This window comes from Embiotoca jacksoni, unplaced genomic scaffold (genome assembly GCF_022577435.1).
Source record: "Embiotoca jacksoni isolate LCO1_2020_lvr unplaced genomic scaffold, fEmbJac1.0.p SCAF_41, whole genome shotgun sequence".
Taxonomy (NCBI): Eukaryota; Metazoa; Chordata; class Actinopteri; family Embiotocidae; genus Embiotoca; species Embiotoca jacksoni.
The window spans coordinates 110671-132500 of record NW_027185394.1 but is presented as its reverse complement, the minus strand read 5'-3'; the positions used below and the strand labels follow the sequence as shown (position 1 = coordinate 132500).

Genomic DNA, 21830 nt, shown 5'->3' with positions numbered 1-21830 from the left:
TAGATAGATAGATGATTGATAGATAGATAGATGATTGATAGATAGATAGATAGATGATAGATAGATAGATAGATAGATGATTGATAGATAGATAGATAGATAGATAGATGATTGATTGATTGATTGATTGATTGATAGATAGATAGATGATTGATAGATAGATAGATGATAGATTGATAGATGATAGATAGATAGATTGATAGATAGATGATTGATAGATAGATAGATAGATAGATAGATAGATAGATAGATAGATGATAGATTGATAGATAGATAGATAGATAGATAGATAGATGATTGATAGATTGATAGATGATTGATAGATAGATAGATGATAGATTGATAGATGATAGATAGATAGATTGATAGATAGATGATTGATAGATAGATAGATAGATAGATAGATAGATAGATAGATAGATGATTGATAGATGATAGATAGATAGATGATAGATAGATGATTGATAGATAGATAGATGATTGATAGATAGATGATTGATAGATAGATAGATAGATTGATAGATAGATAGATGATAGATTGATAGATAGATGATAGATTGATAGATGATAGATAGATAGATTGATAGATAGATAGATAGATAGATAGATTGATAGATAGATAGATAGATAGATAGATAGATGATTGATAGATGATAGATGATAGATAGATAGATGATAGATAGATGATTGATAGATAGATAGATAGATAGATAGATGATTGATAGATGATTGATAGATGATAGATGATAGATAGATAGATGATAGATAGATGATTGATAGATAGATAGATAGATAGATAGATGATAGATAGATGATTGATAGATAGATAGATAGATAGATGATAGATTGATTGATAGATGATAGATTGATAGATTGATAGATAGATAGATTGATAGATAGATAGATAGATAGATAGATAGATGATAGATGATAGATAGATGATTGATAGATAGATAGATGATTGATAGATAGATGATTGATAGATAGATAGATGATAGATTGATAGATAGATGATAGATTGATAGATGATAGATAGATAGATTGATAGATAGATAGATAGATAGATAGATTGATAGATAGATAGATAGATAGATAGATGATTGATAGATGATAGATGATAGATAGATAGATGATAGATAGATGATTGATAGATAGATAGATAGATAGATGATTGATAGATGATTGATAGATGATAGATGATAGATAGATAGATGATAGATAGATGATTGATAGATAGATAGATAGATAGATGATAGATTGATTGATAGATGATAGATTGATAGATTGATAGATAGATAGATTGATAGATAGATAGATAGATAGATAGATAGATGATAGATAGATAGATGATTGATAGATGATTGATAGATGATAGATGATAGATAGATAGATGATAGATAGATGATTGATAGATAGATAGATAGATGATTGATAGATAGATAGATGATAGATAGATAGATGATTGATAGATGATTGATAGATGATTGATAGATGATAGATAGATAGATGATAGATAGATGATTGATAGATGATTGATAGATGATAGATGATAGATAGATAGATGATAGATAGATGATTGATAGATGATAGATAGATGATTGATAGATAGATAGATAGATGATAGATAGATAGATAGATAGATGATTGATAGATGATAGATGATAGATAGATAGATGATAGATAGATGATTGATAGATAGATAGATAGATAGATAGATGATAGATAGATAGATGATAGATAGATAGATGATTGATAGATGATTGATAGATAGATGATTGATAGATAGATAGATAGATTGATAGATAGATAGATAGATAGATGATAGATAGATAGATGATTGATAGATAGATAGATAGATTGATAGATAGATAGATGATAGATTGATAGATGATAGATTGATAGATGATAGATAGATAGATTGATAGATAGATAGATGATAGATTGATAGATGATAGATAGATAGATTGATAGATAGATAGATAGATAGATAGATAGATGATTGATAGATGATAGATGATAGATAGATAGATGATAGATAGATGATTGATAGATAGATAGATAGATAGATGATTGATAGATGATAGATGATAGATAGATAGATGATAGATAGATGATTGATAGATAGATAGATAGATAGATGATAGATAGATGATTGATAGATAGATAGATAGATAGATGATAGATAGATGATTGATAGATAGATAGATAGATAGATGATTGATAGATGATAGATGATAGATAGATAGATGATAGATAGATGATTGATAGATAGATAGATAGATAGATAGATAGATAGATGATAGATTGATAGATGATAGATAGATAGATAGATAGATGATAGATAGATAGATGATTGATAGATGATTGATAGATGATAGATGATAGATAGATAGATGATAGATAGATGATTGATAGATAGATAGATAGATAGATGATAGATAGATGATTGATAGATAGATAGATAGATGATTGATAGATAGATAGATAGATAGATGATAGATAGATGATTGATAGATAGATAGATAGATAGATAGATAGATGATAGATAGATAGATGATTGATAGATGATTGATAGATGATAGATAGATGATTGATAGATGATAGATAGATGATTGATAGATGATAGATAGATAGATGATAGATAGATGATTGATAGATGATTGATAGATGATTGATAGATAGATAGATGATTGATAGATGATTGATAGATGATAGATAGATAGATGATAGATAGATGATTGATAGATGATAGATAGATGATTGATAGATGATAGATAGATAGATGATTGATAGATGATAGATAGATAGATGATTGATAGATAGATGATAGATAGATGATAGATAGATAGATGATAGATAGATGATTGATAGATGATAGATAGATAGATGATAGATAGATGATAGATAGATAGATGATAGATAGATGATAGATAGATAGATGATAGATAGATGATTGATAGATGATAGATAGATAGATGATAGATAGATGATAGATAGATAGATGATAGATAGATGATAGATAGATAGATGATTGATAGATGATTGATAGATAGATAGATGATTGATAGATAGATGATTGATAGATAGATGATAGATAGATGATAGATAGATAGATGATAGATAGATGATTGATAGATGATAGATAGATAGATGATAGATAGATGATAGATAGATAGATAGATGATAGATAGATGATTGATAGATGATAGATAGATAGATGATAGATAGATGATTGATAGATGATAGATAGATAGATGATAGATAGATGATAGATAGATAGATAGATGATAGATAGATGATTGATAGATAGATAGATGATAGATAGATGATTGATAGATGATAGATAGATAGATGATAGATAGATGATTGATAGATGATAGATAGATAGATGATAGATAGATGATAGATAGATAGATAGATGATAGATAGATGATAGATAGATGATAGATAGATAGATGATTGATAGATGATAGATAGATAGATGATAGATAGATGATTGATAGATGATAGATAGATAGATGATAGATAGATGATTGATAGATGATAGATAGATAGATGATAGATAGATGATTGATAGATAGATAGATGATTGATAGATGATAGATAGATAGATGATAGATAGATAGATGATTGATAGATAGATGATTGATAGATGATAGATAGATAGATGATTGATAGATAGATGATTGATAGATGATAGATAGATAGATGATTGATAGATGATTGATAGATAGATGATTGATAGATGATAGATAGATAGATGATTGATAGATGATAGATAGATAGATGATAGATAGATAGATGATTGATAGATGATAGATAGATAGATGATTGATAGATAGATGATTGATAGATGATAGATAGATAGATGATTGATAGATGATTGATAGATAGATGATTGATAGATGATAGATAGATAGATGATTGATAGATGATAGATAGATAGATAGATAGATGATTGATAGATGATTGATAGATGATAGATAGATAGATGATTGATAGATAGATGATTGATAGATGATAGATAGATAGATGATTGATAGATAGATGATTGATAGATGATAGATAGATAGATGATTGATAGATGATTGATAGATAGATGATTGATAGATGATAGATAGATAGATGATTGATAGATGATAGATAGATGATCGATAGATGATAGATAGATAGATAGATAGATGATTGATAGATGATTGATAGATGATTGATAGATAGATGATTGATAGATAGATGATTGATAGATGATAGATAGATAGATGATTGATAGATGATAGATAGATAGATGATTGATAGATGATAGATAGATAGATAGATGATTGATAGATAGATGATTGATAGATGATTGATAGATGATAGATAGATAGATGATTGATAGATGATTGATAGATGATTGATAGATAGATAGATGATTGATAGATGATTGATAGATAGATGATTGATAGATGATTGATAGATGATTGATAGATAGATGATTGATAGATGATTGATAGATAGATAGATGATAGATAGATGATTGATAGATAGATGATTGATAGATGATTGATAGATAGATGATTGATAGATGATAGATAGATAGATGATAGATAGATGATTGATAGATGATAGATTGATAGATGATTGATAGATGATTGATAGATAGATGATTGATAGATGATTGATAGATGATTGATAGATAGATAGATGATTGATAGATGATAGATAGATAGATGATTGATAGATGATTGATAGATAGATGATTGATAGATGATAGATAGATAGATGATAGATAGATGATTGATAGATGATAGATAGATAGATGATAGATAGATGATAGATAGATAGATAGATGATAGATAGATGATTGATAGATAGATAGATGATTGATAGATAGATGATTGATAGATGATTGATAGATGATTGATAGATAGATAGATGATTGATAGATGATAGATAGATAGATGATAGATAGATAGATGATAGATAGATGATTGATAGATGATAGATAGATAGATGATAGATAGATGATAGATAGATAGATAGATGATAGATAGATGATTGATAGATGATAGATAGATAGATGATAGATAGATGATAGATAGATAGATAGATGATAGATAGATGATTGATAGATAGATAGATGATTGATTGATAGATGATTGATAGATGATTGATAGATAGATAGATGATTGATAGATGATTGATAGATAGATGATTGATAGATGATTGATAGATGATTGATAGATAGATAGATGATTGATAGATGATAGATAGATAGATGATAGATAGATAGATGATAGATAGATAGATGATTGATAGATAGATGATTGATAGATGATAGATAGATAGATGATTGATAGATGATTGATAGATGATTGATAGATAGATGATTGATAGATGATAGATAGATAGATGATAGATAGATGATTGATAGATGATAGATAGATAGATGATAGATAGATGATAGATAGATAGATGATTGATAGATGATAGATAGATAGATGATAGATAGATGATAGATAGATAGATAGATGATAGATAGATGATTGATAGATAGATGATTGATAGATGATTGATAGATGATTGATAGATAGATAGATGATTGATAGATGATTGATAGATAGATGATTGATAGATGATAGATAGATAGATGATAGATAGATGATTGATAGATGATAGATAGATAGATGATAGATAGATGATTGATAGATAGATAGATGATTGATAGATAGATGATTGATAGATGATTGATAGATGATTGATAGATAGATAGATGATTGATAGATGATAGATAGATAGATGATAGATAGATAGATGATAGATAGATGATTGATAGATGATAGATAGATAGATGATAGATAGATGATTGATAGATAGATAGATGATTGATAGATAGATGATTGATAGATGATTGATAGATGATTGATAGATAGATAGATGATTGATAGATGATTGATAGATAGATGATTGATAGATGATTGATAGATGATTGATAGATAGATAGATGATTGATAGATGATAGATAGATAGATGATAGATAGATAGATGATAGATAGATAGATGATTGATAGATAGATGATTGATAGATGATAGATAGATAGATGATAGATAGATGATTGATAGATGATAGATAGATAGATGATAGATAGATGATTGATAGATAGATAGATGATAGATAGATAGATAGATGATAGATAGATGATTGATAGATGATAGATAGATAGATGATAGATAGATAGATGATAGATAGATGATTGATAGATGATAGATAGATAGATGATAGATAGATGATTGATAGATAGATAGATGATAGATAGATAGATAGATGATAGATAGATGATTGATAGATGATAGATAGATAGATGATAGATAGATGATTGATAGATAGATAGATGATTGATAGATAGATGATTGATAGATGATTGATAGATGATTGATAGATAGATAGATGATTGATAGATGATTGATAGATAGATGATTGATAGATGATTGATAGATGATTGATAGATAGATAGATGATTGATAGATGATAGATAGATAGATGATAGATAGATAGATGATAGATAGATAGATGATTGATAGATAGATGATTGATAGATGATAGATAGATAGATGATTGATAGATGATTGATAGATGATTGATAGATAGATGATTGATAGATGATAGATAGATAGATGATAGATAGATGATAGATAGATAGATAGATGATAGATAGATGATTGATAGATAGATAGATGATTGATAGATGATAGATAGATAGATGATAGATAGATAGATGATTGATAGATAGATGATTGATAGATGATAGATAGATAGATGATTGATAGATAGATGATTGATAGATGATAGATAGATAGATGATTGATAGATGATTGATAGATAGATGATTGATAGATGATAGATAGATAGATGATTGATAGATGATAGATAGATAGATGATAGATAGATAGATGATTGATAGATAGATGATTGATAGATGATAGATAGATAGATGATTGATAGATAGATGATTGATAGATGATAGATAGATAGATGATTGATAGATGATTGATAGATAGATGATTGATAGATGATAGATAGATAGATGATTGATAGATGATAGATAGATAGATGATAGATAGATGATTGATAGATGATTGATAGATGATAGATAGATAGATAGATAGATAGATGATTGATAGATGATTGATAGATGATAGATAGATAGATGATTGATAGATAGATGATTGATAGATGATAGATAGATAGATGATTGATAGATAGATGATTGATAGATGATAGATAGATAGATAGATAGATAGATAGATAGATAGATGATTGATAGATGATTGATAGATGATAGATAGATAGATGATTGATAGATAGATGATTGATAGATGATAGATAGATAGATGATTGATAGATAGATGATTGATAGATGATAGATAGATAGATGATTGATAGATGATTGATAGATAGATGATTGATAGATGATAGATAGATAGATGATTGATAGATGATAGATAGATGATCGATAGATGATAGATAGATAGATAGATAGATGATTGATAGATGATTGATAGATGATTGATAGATAGATGATTGATAGATAGATGATTGATAGATAGATAGATGATTGATAGATGATAGATAGATAGATGATAGATAGATGATTGATAGATAGATGATTGATAGATGATAGATAGATAGATGATTGATAGATGATTGATAGATAGATAGATGATTGATAGATGATTGATAGATAGATGATTGATAGATGATTGATAGATGATTGATAGATAGATGATTGATAGATGATTGATAGATAGATAGATGATAGATAGATGATTGATAGATAGATGATTGATAGATGATTGATAGATAGATGATTGATAGATGATAGATAGATAGATGATAGATAGATGATTGATAGATGATAGATTGATAGATGATTGATAGATGATTGATAGATAGATGATTGATAGATGATTGATAGATGATTGATAGATAGATAGATGATTGATAGATGATAGATAGATGATAGATAGATGATTGATAGATGATTGATAGATAGATGATTGATAGATGATAGATAGATAGATGATTGATAGATGATTGATAGATGATAGATAGATAGATAGATAGATGATTGATAGATAGATGATTGATAGATGATAGATAGATAGATGATAGATAGATGATTGATAGATGATAGATAGATAGATGATAGATAGATGATAGATAGATGATTGATAGATGATTGATAGATAGATAGATGATTGATAGATAGATGATTGATAGATGATAGATAGATAGATGATTGATAGATGATTGATAGATAGATGATTGATAGATGATTGATTGATAGATGATTGATAGATGATTGATAGATGATAGATAGATAGATGATAGATAGATGATTGATAGATGATAGATAGATAGATGATAGATAGATGATTGATAGATGATAGATAGATAGATAGATAGATAGATCAGTATTGATCATATAAACATGAGTACATCCAGGACCCAACTCGGTCCCTAGAAACACTCGTGTCCTCAGTGTGTATCAGTGTGTATTTCTGCTGTGTGTGTGACGTGTTGATCTGCTGATAAACAGGCTGCTCTGTCGGCTCTTTATTAGATTGAACTGCTTTTATCCACCAACAGCAGCCACCAGGCATGTGCGTCAGAGGGGGGGGGGTCGTTTCAGAGTGACCAGATGGGGAGGGTGTTGTAGTTCTCAGAGTGACCTGATGGGGGCGGTGTTGTGTCTCTGCAGGAGTGACGGGACCGGTGGAGATGGACGAGTTCGGGGACAGACAGACGGACTTCGCTGTGTGGGACATGACGGACGTGGACTCTGGAGAGTTTCAGGTAAAACACCCGACTGATGATGTCATCGCTTACAGCTGCAGACTGCAGCAGCGCCCCCTGCTGCCTCAAACTAACACTCCACGAGCCATTTCCTGTTGCGCCTTCAAAATAAAAGCCTCCAGCTGCAGTAACCAGCAGGTGTTCCTGTGTGTGTTCCTGTGTGTGTTCAGGTGGTGTGTGTTCAGGTGGTGTGTGTTCCTGTGTGTGTTCAGGTGGTGTGTGTTCAGGTGGGGTGTGTTCAGGTGGTGTGTGTTCAGGTGGTGTGTGTTCCTGTGTGTGTTCAGGTGGGGTGTGTTCAGGTGTGTGTTCCTGTGTGTGTTCAGGTGGGGTGTGTTCAGGTGGTGTGTGTTCCTGTGTGTGTTCAGGTGGTGTGTGTTCAGGTGGTGTGTGTTCAGGTGTGTGTTCCTGTGTGTGTTCAGGTGGTGTGTGTTCCGGTGTGTGTTCAGGTGGGGTGTGTTCAGGTGTGTGTTCAGGTGTGTGTTCAGGTGGTGTGTGCTCAGGTGTGTGTTCCTGTGTGTGTTCAGGTGGTGTGTGTTCAGGTGTGTGTTCCTGTGTGTGTTCAGGTGTGTGTTCCTGTGTGTGTTCAGGTGGTGTGTGCTCAGGTGTGTGTTCCTGTGTGTGTTCAGGTGTGTGTTCCTGTGTGTGTTCAGGTGGTGTGTGCTCAGGTGTGTGTTCCTGTGTGTGTTCAGGTGGTGTGTGTTCCTGTGTGTGTTCAGGTGGTGTGTGTTCAGGTGTGTGTTCAGGTGGTGTGTGCTCAGGTGGCGTGTGTTCCTGTGTGTGTTCAGGTGGTGTGTGTTCAGGTGGTGTGTGTTCCTGTGTGTGTTCAGGTGGTGTGTGCTCAGGTGGCGTGTGTTCCTGTGTGTGTTCAGGTGGTGTGTGTGTACAACAGCAGTGTGAAGCAGCTCGTCCTGCAGAGAGATCTGAGCTTCCAGTGGCCTCGAGGAGCTCCGCCCCCCGACACCCCCAAGTGTGGATTCAAGAACGACAAGCCGGGATGTCTGGCACGTACGTCTACACACTACACACACTCTACACACTACACACACTACACACTATACACACTCTACACTACACACTACACACACTCTACACTACACACTACACACACTCTACACTACACACTATACACACTACACACACTACACACTATACACACTCTACACTACACACACTCTACACTACACACACTCTACACACTACACACTATACACACACTACACACTATACACACTCTACACTACACACTACACACACTCTACACTACACACACTACACACACTACACACACTACACACTATACACACTCTACACTACACACTACACACACTCTACACACTACACACACTACACACTATACACACTCTACACTACACACTCTACACTACACACTACACACACGACACACTTCCTGTCTCTTGGTCTCAGGTACAGTATCGATGCATCAGATGGTTGCCATGGTGATCTGCTTCGTCTTTGTCATCATCGTCACCGTCACCGTCTTCATCTACAGGTGAGACACACACAGGTTTGTACGTCTATCCTTGTGAGGACCCTCTGAAGGTGAGTCCTCACAAGGATAGCTGGATAAGAACACACAGTTTGTGTTGGTTGGACCTCTCACTGCATCTCTCTGTCTCTGTTTACTTGTCCTTCTTGTCCTCCGTCCCTCGTCTCTAACACACCTGGTAGAGAGGTCACAGCGAGGGACACCATGAACGACGTCGTCTCCTGTCCTCCTAAAACTGTCCTCGTGGCTAGCGAAAAGCTAACGACAGGCTAGCGACAAGCTAACGACAGGCTAACGAAAAGCTAACGACAAGCTAACGACAGGCTAACGACAAGCTAACGGCAAGCTAACGACAAGCTAACGACAGGCTAACGACAAGCTAACGACAAGGTAACGACAGGCTAACGACAAGCTAACGACAAGGTAACGACAGGCTAACGACAAGCTAACGACAAGGTAACGACAAGCTAACGACAGGCTAACGATAAGGTAACGACAGGCTAACGACAAGCTAACGACAGGCTAACGACAAGCTAACGACAGGCTAACGACAAGCTAACGACAAGGTAACGACAGGCTAACGACAAGCTAACGACAAGGTAACGACAGGCTAACGACAAGCTAACGACAAGGTAACGACAAGGTAACGACAGGCTAACGACAAGCTAACGACAAGCTAACGACAAGCTAACGACAGGCTAACGACAAGCTAACGACAAGGTAACAACAGGCTAACGACAGGCTAACGACAAGCTAACGACAGGCTAACGACAAGCTAACGACAGGCTAACGACAAGCTAACGACAGGCTAACGACAAGCTAACGACAAGCTAACGACAGGCTAACGACAAGCTAACGACAGGCTAACGACAAGCTAACGACAAGCTAACGACAAGCTAACGACAGGCTAACGACAAGCTAACGACAAGGTAACGACAGGCTAACGACAGGCTAACGACAGGCTAACGACAGGCTAACAACAAGGTAACCAGGCAGACGGACAGACAGACCGTGTGTTTACTTCCTGTGGATCATCTCTGTTTAACTCATCACTTCATTATTTATCCTCCCCTCACCTCTCTCTGCCCCTCCCCACCCACAACACACACACACACACACACACACACTTATTATCAACACTTCAACTCAACAAACATAAACACACCTGACAACCCCCCCCCCCCACACACACACACACACACATTCCCCCCCACAGGAAGTTGAAGCTAGAGAGTGAGCTTTCTGCCCAGCTGTGGAGAGTTTCCTGGGACGACATCCAGATCAGCGACCTGGAAAAAGTCCTGAGGAGAACCTGCAGCCGGCTCACCCTGTCTCTGGTAACACACTATTCAGCTATTGATCAGCTACTGATCAGTTTCAGTTATCGACAAGACCGACCTGCTCTTCCTTCCAGAGAAAGACTGTCCCACCCTCGACCTGACTACTACCTTCAACAACTCTGTTATCCCGACCCTGACTGATAAGAACCTCGGAGACACTCGACAGTCAACTGTCTCTTACTGCCAACATCACTGCAACAACACGTTCCTGTAGATACATGCTGCACAACATCAGGAGAATACGTCCTCTTCTTACTCAGAAGGAGGTCCAGGTTCTGGTCCAGGTTCTGGTCCAGGCTCTGGTCATCTCACGTCTGGACTACTGTAACTCCCTCCTGGCAGGTCTACCTGTTAGTACCATCTGACCTCTGCAGCTCATCCAGAATGCAGCTGCTCGACTTTAACCTCCTAGATTCACTCACACTACTCCGCTCCTCCTCCTCCTCCTCCTCCTCCTTTACCTTGAACAGCAGAACTTTAGTATCTTAACATGGAACTTACTGATAGAACTTTGTAGTTTGGCTTTCTGGAAGAAATTGTATTTTCTTGATTCCTGTTGTTCTGAATTTGTACCCTCATGTTGAAATGACCTTCTTGTAAGTCTTTGGATAAAAGAGTCAGATAAATGTCATGTAATATTGATCAGCTACTGATCAGTAAACAGTAAACTTCCTCTAAATGTTCTGCAGAAAGGATCCAACTACGGTTCTCTGATGAGTGTGGCGGGGAACCTGCAGATCTACACCAAGGCCGGGTACTACAAGGTCTGTCCATCTCACACCCTCTGGTCACATGACCATAACAGACGCTCACATGACTCTGTGACGGATGATGTCATTTCTCCTTTTTGTCTCCTTTTTGTGTCCTTCAGGGAAATCTGGTGGCCATCAAGTACATCAACAAGAAACGCATTGAGCTGACCAGGAAGGTTCTGTTTGAGCTGAAACATGTAAGAACTCTGCCCACCTGACCTACCACCTACCCACCTACCACATACCTACCTACCAAATACCTACCACCTACCTACCTACTTACCACTTACCACATACCTACCACCTACCTACCTACCTACCACCTACTTACCACCTACCTACCACCTGGCACCTACCATCTACCTACCTACCTACCACCTAGATAGATAGATAGTTACTTTATTAATCCCCAAGGGGAAATTCTTTCGCTACAGCAGCATTTATAGATACAGGAAAGAAATAAAATAACAGTACAAAATATTAAATATAAAAAACCTACCTACCACCTACCTATTGCAGTGATGTTGGCAGTAAGAGAGAGTTGACTGTCGAGTGTCTCCGAGGTTCTTATCAGTCAGGGTCGGGATAACAGAGTTGTTGAAGGTAGTAGTCAGGTCGAGGGTGGGAGAGTCTTTCCCTGGAAGGAAGAGCAGGTCGGTCTTGTGGAGGTTGATTTCCAGGTGGTGTGAGGACATCCACTGAGAGATGTCAGTCAGACAGGCAGAGATTCATGCTGCTACCTGTGTTTCAGATCTGGAAAAGAGAGGATCAGTTGGGTGTCATCAGCATAGCTGTGGTAGGAAAAGACATGCGAGTGAAGGACAGAGCCGAGAGAGTCGGTGTACAGAGAGAAGAGGAGGGGACCCGGGACGGAGCCTTGAGGGACACCAGTAGTGAGAGGACAAGGTTCAGACACAGATCCTCTCCAAGTTACCCGGTAGGTGAGGTCGTTGAGGTAGGATGAGAACAGGGAGAGAGCAGAGAGACACCGAGGTCCTGAAGGAGGAAAGAAGGATCTGGTGGTTCACTGTGTCAAATGCAGCAGAAGGTCTAGAAGGATCAGGACAGAGAGGCTGCTCTAGCAGTGTGAAGCTGCTCAGAGACAGAAGGAGGACCGTCTCTGTTGAGTGGTCTGTTGAAACCAGACTGGTGGTCAAGAAGGTTATTATGGTGGAGATAGGAGGAGAGTCGGTTAAAGATAGCTCGCTCCAGAGTTTTGGAAAGAAATGGAAGAAGAGAGACGGTCTGTAGTTGTTTACTTCAGACGGGTTGAGGGGGGGTTTCTTCAGGAGAGGGTTCACTCTCCTTCAGAGAGTTCAGGAAACAGACCGTTGACAGAGAAGTGTTGATGAGATGGAGAGAAAAGGAAGAAGGTCTGGAGCAATAGACTGGAGAATGTGAGATGGGATGGGGTCAAGGGGGCAGGTGGTTGGGGGGGTGGAGGTTACCAAGGTAACAACTTGATTGGGAGACGGGGGGGGGGGTGAAAGTGGCTTGGTGGAAGGATGGAGGGAGGAGCGGGGGAGAGGGGGTCAAGGAGGTTGGAGAAGATGGGGAAGATGGAGAATAGCTTTTTGGGGTTGGAAAATGAGGATTGAATTCTGGTTTGGCTGCAGAGAAAGAGGAGAGAGACGAGAGGAGGAAGACAGAGAGGAGGAGGAGGACAGAGACAATCAAGAGAGGAAGACAGAGGATAAAGGAGAGTGTCTGTGGCTGAGTTAGGATGCATGAAGGAGAAAGAGTCAGTTGAAGGGAGGGCAGATAAAACAGAGGAGGGAGAGAGGAGAGGGAAAGGAGGCCAGAGAGGAGGGAGAGAGGAGGGAGTGAATATTGTGACGGACAGGTCCAGAGTCTGTTGATGTGGTCAGGTTGTCAGTTAGAGAGAGTCAGAGATAAAGAAGTGGTCGGAGACATGAAGTGGAGTTACAGTGAGGTTAGATGTGGAGCAGTTTCTGGTGAAATGTAGTCCAGGTGGTTCCAACCTTTGTGAGGAGGAGGAGAAGGACTGAGGGAGACAGCAAAGGAAGACAGGAAGAGCACAAGGTCAGATGACTTCTCAGTCTGGATGTTAAAGTCACCCAGAAGGACAAGTGGAGGACCATGTTCTGGGACGTTTGACAGGAGGACATCTAATTCGTCCAATAAATCTCTCAAAGGACCTGGAGGACGGTAGAGGACAACAATGTTTAATTGTACCGGATGAGTAACTGTCACAGCATGAAACTCAAGAGACAGTGAGGTAGGAAGTGGAAGTGGGTAAAGAGAAAAACTCCATTTGGGGAGATGAGTAGACCTGTACCCCCCCATTACCCCCCTCCACCTACCACCCACCTACCTACCAACCAACTTACTAACTTATCAACCAACTGACAGAATTACTTCCCATCTCTTCCACCGACTGACCTGCCAACATCAACTAAAAACCAAACAATTTACCTCGGTACCGACCTCCCTGACTCCTCCCCCTCTCAGCTCCAGCTGCCTTGCTGTAGGTTACTGGTGCTGTTGTTGGTTTTCAACCAGCAGTGTCTGTGTTTCTGCAGATGCGTGACGTTCAGAATGAACACCTGACCAGATTCATCGGCGCCTCCATCGACTCGCCGAACATGTGCATCATCACGGAGTACTGTCCCAGAGGCAGCCTGCAGGTACCGGAACCAGAACTCTGGACCAACCGGCCCAGTACATTGAGGAACCATCACCACAGTCTAGACGTGTCCCCTCAGTGAGACGTGTCCCCAGTGTAGATGTGTCCCCTCAGTGTCCCCTCAGTGTATACGTGTCCCCTCAGTGAGACATGTCCTCAGTGAGATGTGCCCCCTCAGTGAGACGTGTCCCCAGTGTAGACGTGTCCCCTCAATGTTCCTTCAGTGTAGATGTGTCCCCTCAGTGAGACGTGTCCCCAGTGAGAAGTGTCTCTGTCTTCCAGGACCTGATGGAGAGTGACAGCATCACTCTGGACTGGATGTTCAGATACTCTCTCATCAATGACATCGTCAAGGTAACGACCTCTCATCCTGTTGGGGGGCGGGTGGGGGATCTCTGACATCTACTCATCGATTTACCCAGAATGCTTTTCATCTTTCTTTGTTTGTCTCCAGGGCATGGCATTCCTTCACAACAGTGTCATCGTCTCCCACGGCAACCTTAAGTCCTCCAACTGTGTGGTGGACAGTCGCTTCGTCCTCAAGATCACTGACTACGGACTGCAGAGTCTCTGGACAGGAAGCTGCAGCGAGGACACGCACGCCTGCTACGCACGTAGGACACACACACACACACACACGGAGACACACTCAGACACACACTATTATATGATGATATTAATATATTATGGTTTTATTATTGATCACCTGACAGGTAAACTGTGGACGTCTCCGGAGCTGCTGAGGACGGACTGCCCCCCCCCCCTGTGGGACTCAGAAGGGGGACGTGTACAGCTTCAGTGTGATCCTCCAGGAGGTGGCGCTGCTCCGAGGAGTCTTCTATCTCGACACACACTCCCACACTCCTAAAGGTCAGCGGGTTTACAGGACAACAGGGGACATCAAGGGACAACAGGGGACATCAAGGGACATCAGGGGACGACAGAAAACTGACGCCTCACATAAAAAGTCTCCACCTGAAAAGTCACAGCCGTGTGTGTGTGTGGGGGGGGGGGGGTCACGTGATGACATCACTGTCCTGGTTGCATTCCTGTGTGGCAGCTGGATGACACACTGCTGTCAGCACACACACACCAACACACCTGTCCTAAACATGAGGTCCCCCTCCCTCCTCCCAGAGATCGTCCAGGCGGTGGTGCAGGGCGGCACCCCCCCCCTCCGTCCGTCCCTCTGCTGCCACAGTCACAGCGAGGAGCTCGGTGTCCTGATGCAGCGCTGCTGGAACGAAGAACCGAGTGAGAGACCTGACTTCAACACCATCAAGATCCTGCTGAGGAAGCAGCACAGGTTCTCTATGGTTCTTTATGGTTCTCTATAGTTCTTTATGGTTATTTGTGGTTCTCTACGGTTGTTTATGGTTCTCTGAGGTTATTTATGGTTCTCTACAGTTCTTCATGGTTCTTTATGGTTCTCTATGTTTCTTTATGGTTAACTATGGTTCTTTACAGTTCTCTGCAGTTCTTTATGGTTCTCTACGGTTCTTTATGGTTCTCTACAGTTCTTCATGGTTCTTTATAGTTCTCTACGGGTATTTATGGTTCTCTACGGTTCTTTATGGTTAACTATGGTTCTCTGCGGTTCTTTATGTTTTTTATGGTTCTTTATGATTCTTATGGTCCCTCAGAGGTTATGGGTCCAACATCCTGGACAACCTCCTGTCTCGGATGGAGCAGTACGCCAACAACCTGGAGGAGCTGGTGGAGGAGCGAACTCAGGCGTACCACGAGGAGAAACGCAAGGCGGAGAACCTGCTGTACCAGATACTACCACAGTAAGTACTGCAGTACTACTACAGTAAGTACTACAGTACAACTACAGTACTATCACAGTAAGTACTACAGTACTACCACAGGAAGTACTACAGTACTACTACAGAAAGTACCAGAGTAAGTACTACAGTAAGTACGACAGTAAAAAATAAATAAATACAGTAAGTACTACAGTAAGGTGGTGGTTCTGTCTGTGTGTCAGTTCTGTTGCAGAGCAGCTGAAACGAGGTGAGACGGTTCAGGCCGAAGCGTTCGACTCTGTCACGATCTACTTCAGCGACATTGTTGGCTTCACCGCGCTTTCAGCAGAGAGCACGCCGCTGCAGGTCAGTAGAACCCAGCAGAACCCAGTAGAACTCAACAGAACACAGCTACTGATCAGTAGAACCCAGTAGATAGATAATAAATAGATGGATGGATGGATGGATAGATAGATAATGGATGGATAATAGATAGATAGATAGATAATAAATAGATAATAGATAGATGGATGGATAGATGGATGGATAATGGATAGATAGATAGATAGATAGATAGATAGATAGATAGATAGATAGATAGATAGTTACTTTATTAATCCCCAAGGGGAAATTGTTTTCGCTACAGCAGCATTTATAGATACAGGAAAGAAATAAAATAACAGTAAAAATATAAAAATGCACAGTATACACAATAAAGTAGAGTAAAATAGAATAATTAAAACTAACTAAACAATAGTGCAAAGTTGTTTTTTTATTTGCTTTTTTATATATTTAAACAAACAAGAAAAACAGACAACCAACAGGGTTATTGTTGTGTGATGGATTTTGCCAGAGGTGAGTTATTGTACAGTCTTATTGTAGTGGACAGGAATGATCTCCTGTATCTGGAATGAGCTCCTGTATCTGGAATGAGCTCCTGTATCTGGAATGAGCTCCTGTATCTGGAACGAGCTCCTGTATCTGGAATGAGCTCCTGGATCAGGAATGATCTCCTGTATCAGGAATGATCTCCTGTATCTGTCCTTGTGACAGCAGCTGGAGGAGTCTTTTGGAGAACGTCCTCCTCTGTCCCTGCAGCAGGTGGAGAGGGTGGTCAGGATTATCCAATGTGGATAATAGTTTCCTCAGCGTCCTCCTCTCCACCACCTTTTCCAGACTGTCCAGTTTGTAGCCGATGATGGAGCCGGCCTTCTTAACCAGTTTGTTAAGTCTGTTGGTGTCTCCGGCTCCAATGCTGCTCCCCCCTCCACCTCTCCCCCCCAGCAGACCCCAGCGAAGAACAATGCATTGGCCACAACAGATGGTAGAACATCTCCAACATCTCGCTGCACACATTGAAGGATCGAAGTTTCCTCAAGAAAAAGAGTCGACTCATCCCCTTCTTGTAGACAGCGTTGATGTTGGTCTTCCAGTTCAGTCTGTTGTCATGGAGACACCAGGTACTTGTACTCCTCAACCATGTCCACCTCCTCTCCCAGAACTCTCAGCGGTTGTGGAGCCGTCGTCTTCCTCCTGAAGTCGACCACCATCTCTCTGGTCTTGGCCACGTTCAGGAGCAGGTGATTTCTACCAGCCCACTCCACAATAGTCCTCCACTACTGCCCTGTACTCCTCCTCCCATCCATCCCTTATACACCCTCCACTGACTCCTCCTCCTGTCCATCCCTTATACACCCTCCACTGACTCCTCCTCCCGTCCATCCCTTATACACCGTCCACTGACTCCTCCTCCCGTCCATCCCTTATACACCGACCACTGACTCCTCCTCCTGTCCATCCCTTATACACCCTCCACTGACTCCTCCTCCTGTCCATCCCTTATACACCCTCCACTGACTCCTCCTCCCGTCCATCCCTTATACACCGTCCACTGACTCCTCCTCCCGTCCATCCCTTATACACCGACCACTGACTCCTCCTCCCATCCATCCCTTATACACCCTCCACTGACTCCTCCTCCTGTCCATCCCTTATACACCCTCCACTGACTCCTCCTCCCGTCCATCCCTTATACACCGTCCACTGACTCCTCCTCCTGTCCATCCCTTATACACCCTCCACTGACTCCTCCTCCCGTCCATCCCTTATACACCATCCACTGACTCCTCCTCCCGTCCATCCCTTATACACCCGACCACTGCAGAGTCATCAGAGAACTTCTGCAGATGTCTTGACTCTGAGTTGTTCTGGAAGTCAGTGGTGTATAAGGTGAACAGGAAGGAGACAGAACAGTTCCCTGAGGAGCTCCAGTACCACTGACCACCGTATCAGACAGCACACTGCCCAGACGGACAAACTGTGGTCTGCCTGTCAGGTAGTCATTGATCCAGGAGACGGTGGACGTGTCCAACCCCCCCCCCCTCCACCACCACCCGCAGCTTCTCACTCAGCAGCAGTGGTTGGATGGTGTTGAATGCACTGGAGAAATCAAAGAAAGTGATTCTCACAGAGTCACCGGTTCCATCCAGGTGAGACTGAGCTCGTTGCAGCAGGTAGATGATGGCGTCGTCCACTCCCACATGAGGCTGGTACGCAAATTGCAGAGGGTCCAGAGAAGATTTCACCAGCGGCCTGAGGTGGGCCAAGACCAGTGCGCCGAGCTCGTCCGTCTTGTTGGCCAACGACCTCACGTTCCCCATTAAGATCTCCGGTACCGATGGTTTATATTTCCTCCTTTTCGCCTTCAGTTGAGCTCCAGCTCTGCAACCCCGACGTCTTGTCCGAAGTTCGTCCGGGATTTCAGGCTTCGCTCCGGGCAGCAGCAGTAGGGGCCTACTCAGCACGATCAGCTGATCACGAGAGTAAACAATGGCCCCGGTCCACTGTGCGTAGCTCTCCGTTACAAAGAGGGAAAAAAGTAGAAGAGCCACCAGAAAAGTGGAAAAGTTACGGGCCATTGTCTGACCGTCACTTAACACACGTGAAGAAAAAAAAAAAAAAAAAAACTCCGAAGAGAGAAGAAAAAACTTAAAACAAAACACACTCAGGGGAGCTGCTGTAACAGGCTGCCACTAGCACGGCGCCATCTTAGGATTTATTTAGAACACAACAGAACTAAGCTACTAGCTAGTAGAGCACAACAGAACACAGCGACAGGTCAGTAGAACTCAGTAGAACAGGGTTCAGAGTGTCCTGAACTAGCAGGTTTCCATCTGGTGGTCGGAGTCGATACTACAACACATTTTCTTCCAACTGTTGAGTCAACGTGAGTTTGTGCTGAGGTTGGTGCGAGATTGGATCACCGGGAGAGACACACTGTTTACTCTGCAGTGATTGGTTGTTGTAACGGATTGTTTGTTGTTTTGTTGTTGTTTTCACCTGCAGGTCGTGACCTTGTTAAATGACCTCTACACCTGCTTCGATGCCATCATCGACAACTTTGATGTTTACAAGGTAAACATTCTGGAACTACTCATGCTGTCCCATCTGTGCTATGCTAACACTTGGCCCTGGAGCCAGTCTTTGTGCTAAGCTAGGCTAACACTTGGCCCTGCAGCAGTAGATGTGGATCAGAACTGCTTGAAGGTGAGTGTGCTGCCCCCCTCAGGTGGAGACCATTGGTGACGCCTACATGGTGGTCTCCGGCCTCCCCGTCAGGAACGGGAACCTCCACGGCCGCGAGGTCGTCCGCATGTCGGTCGCCCTGCTGGATGCCGTCAAGAGCTTCAGGATCCGACACTGCCCGGACCAGAAGCTCCGCCTCCGCATCGGCATCCACAGTGGTACTACACAACACCAGTACTACCTGTACTCCAGAACCCTGCGGTACTACTAACAGGGGCTGACTGTGTACTTGTGGTGTTCAGGTCCGGTGTGTGCCGGTGTGGTCGGGTTGAAGATGCCCCGGTACTGTTTGTTTGGAGACACTGTCAACACTGCGTCACGCATGGAGTCCACCGGAGAGGGTAAGACCTGGACCCTAAACTGGACCGGAACCCTGAACTGGACCTGAACCGGACCTGAACCCTGAACCAGACCTGAACCCTGAACCAGACCTGAACCAGACCTGAACCCTGAATCAGACCTGAACCGGACCTGAATCAGACTTGAACCCTGAACCAGACTTGCACCCTGAACCGGCATCCTGAACCTGATGTCATGTGTGATGTCATGTGTGATGTCTTGTGTGATGTCATCTCTCTGCAGCTCTAAGGATTCACGTGTCGGAGGCGACCCGTCAGGTTCTGCAGGAGTTCAGCTGCTTCCAGCTGCAGCTCAGAGGAGAAGTGGAGGTGAAGGGGAAAGGACGCATGAGGACGTACTGGCTGCTGGGAGAGGACAACTCCACCTGACGGAGAACAAATCCACCTGATGGAGACAACTCCACCTGAAAGAGGACAGACGGAGACAACTCCACCTGAGAGAGACAACTCCACCTGAAAGAGGACAGACGGAGACAACTCCACCTGAGAGAGACAACTCCACCTGACGGAAAACAAATCCACCTGAGAGAGACAACTCCACCTGAGATAGACAACTCCGCCTGACAGAGAACAAATCCACCTGACAGAGACAACTCCACCTGACAGAGGACAGACGGAGACAATTCTACCTGACGGAGAACAAATCCACGTGACGGAGACAACTCCACCTGACAGAGGACAGACGGAGACAACTCCACCTGACAGAGACAACTCCACCTGACGGGACTGATGGAGGACTGACGGAGGACTGACCCCGCCCCCTGCTCTCTCATTGGATGACATCATTAAAACTGTTGAAGAAAACATGAATGTTTCTGTAAAATAAAACTGTAAATAAACAGTTTGATATGTTTGTTGTTATTATGAAGACCAGGATCCATTTAGACCTGTAGACCAGGATCCATGTAGACTTGTAGACCAGGAACCACTCAGGAACCATGTTTACCTGTAGACCAGGAACCACCCAGGAACCATGCAGACCTATAGACCAGGAACTGACCAGGAACCATGTAGACCAGGAACTATTCAGGAACCATGTAGACCTGTAGACCAGGA

The 21830-nt window shown here is 40.9% G+C and overlaps 1 protein-coding gene across 1 annotated transcript in view; it reads left to right on the top strand.

Annotated features, from left to right (window-relative positions):
- npr1a (natriuretic peptide receptor 1a) overlaps positions 1-21608 on the top strand; it is a 32596-nt gene extending 10988 nt beyond the window's left edge. Inside the window, 18 exon segments of the mRNA XM_069168694.1 lie at positions 8742-8836; positions 9706-9841; positions 10262-10346; positions 11560-11680; positions 12373-12447; positions 12555-12632; positions 14979-15083; positions 15365-15436; positions 15537-15696; positions 15796-15827; positions 15829-15952; positions 16220-16388; positions 16726-16872; positions 17073-17196; positions 20176-20244; positions 20399-20573; positions 20658-20756; positions 20998-21608. Of these exon segments, the coding sequence (XP_069024795.1) occupies positions 8742-8836; positions 9706-9841; positions 10262-10346; positions 11560-11680; positions 12373-12447; positions 12555-12632; positions 14979-15083; positions 15365-15436; positions 15537-15696; positions 15796-15827; positions 15829-15952; positions 16220-16388; positions 16726-16872; positions 17073-17196; positions 20176-20244; positions 20399-20573; positions 20658-20756; positions 20998-21143 (2012 nt within the window). The 3' untranslated portion in view covers positions 21144-21608.
- Positions 21609-21830: the final 222 nt, after the last annotated feature.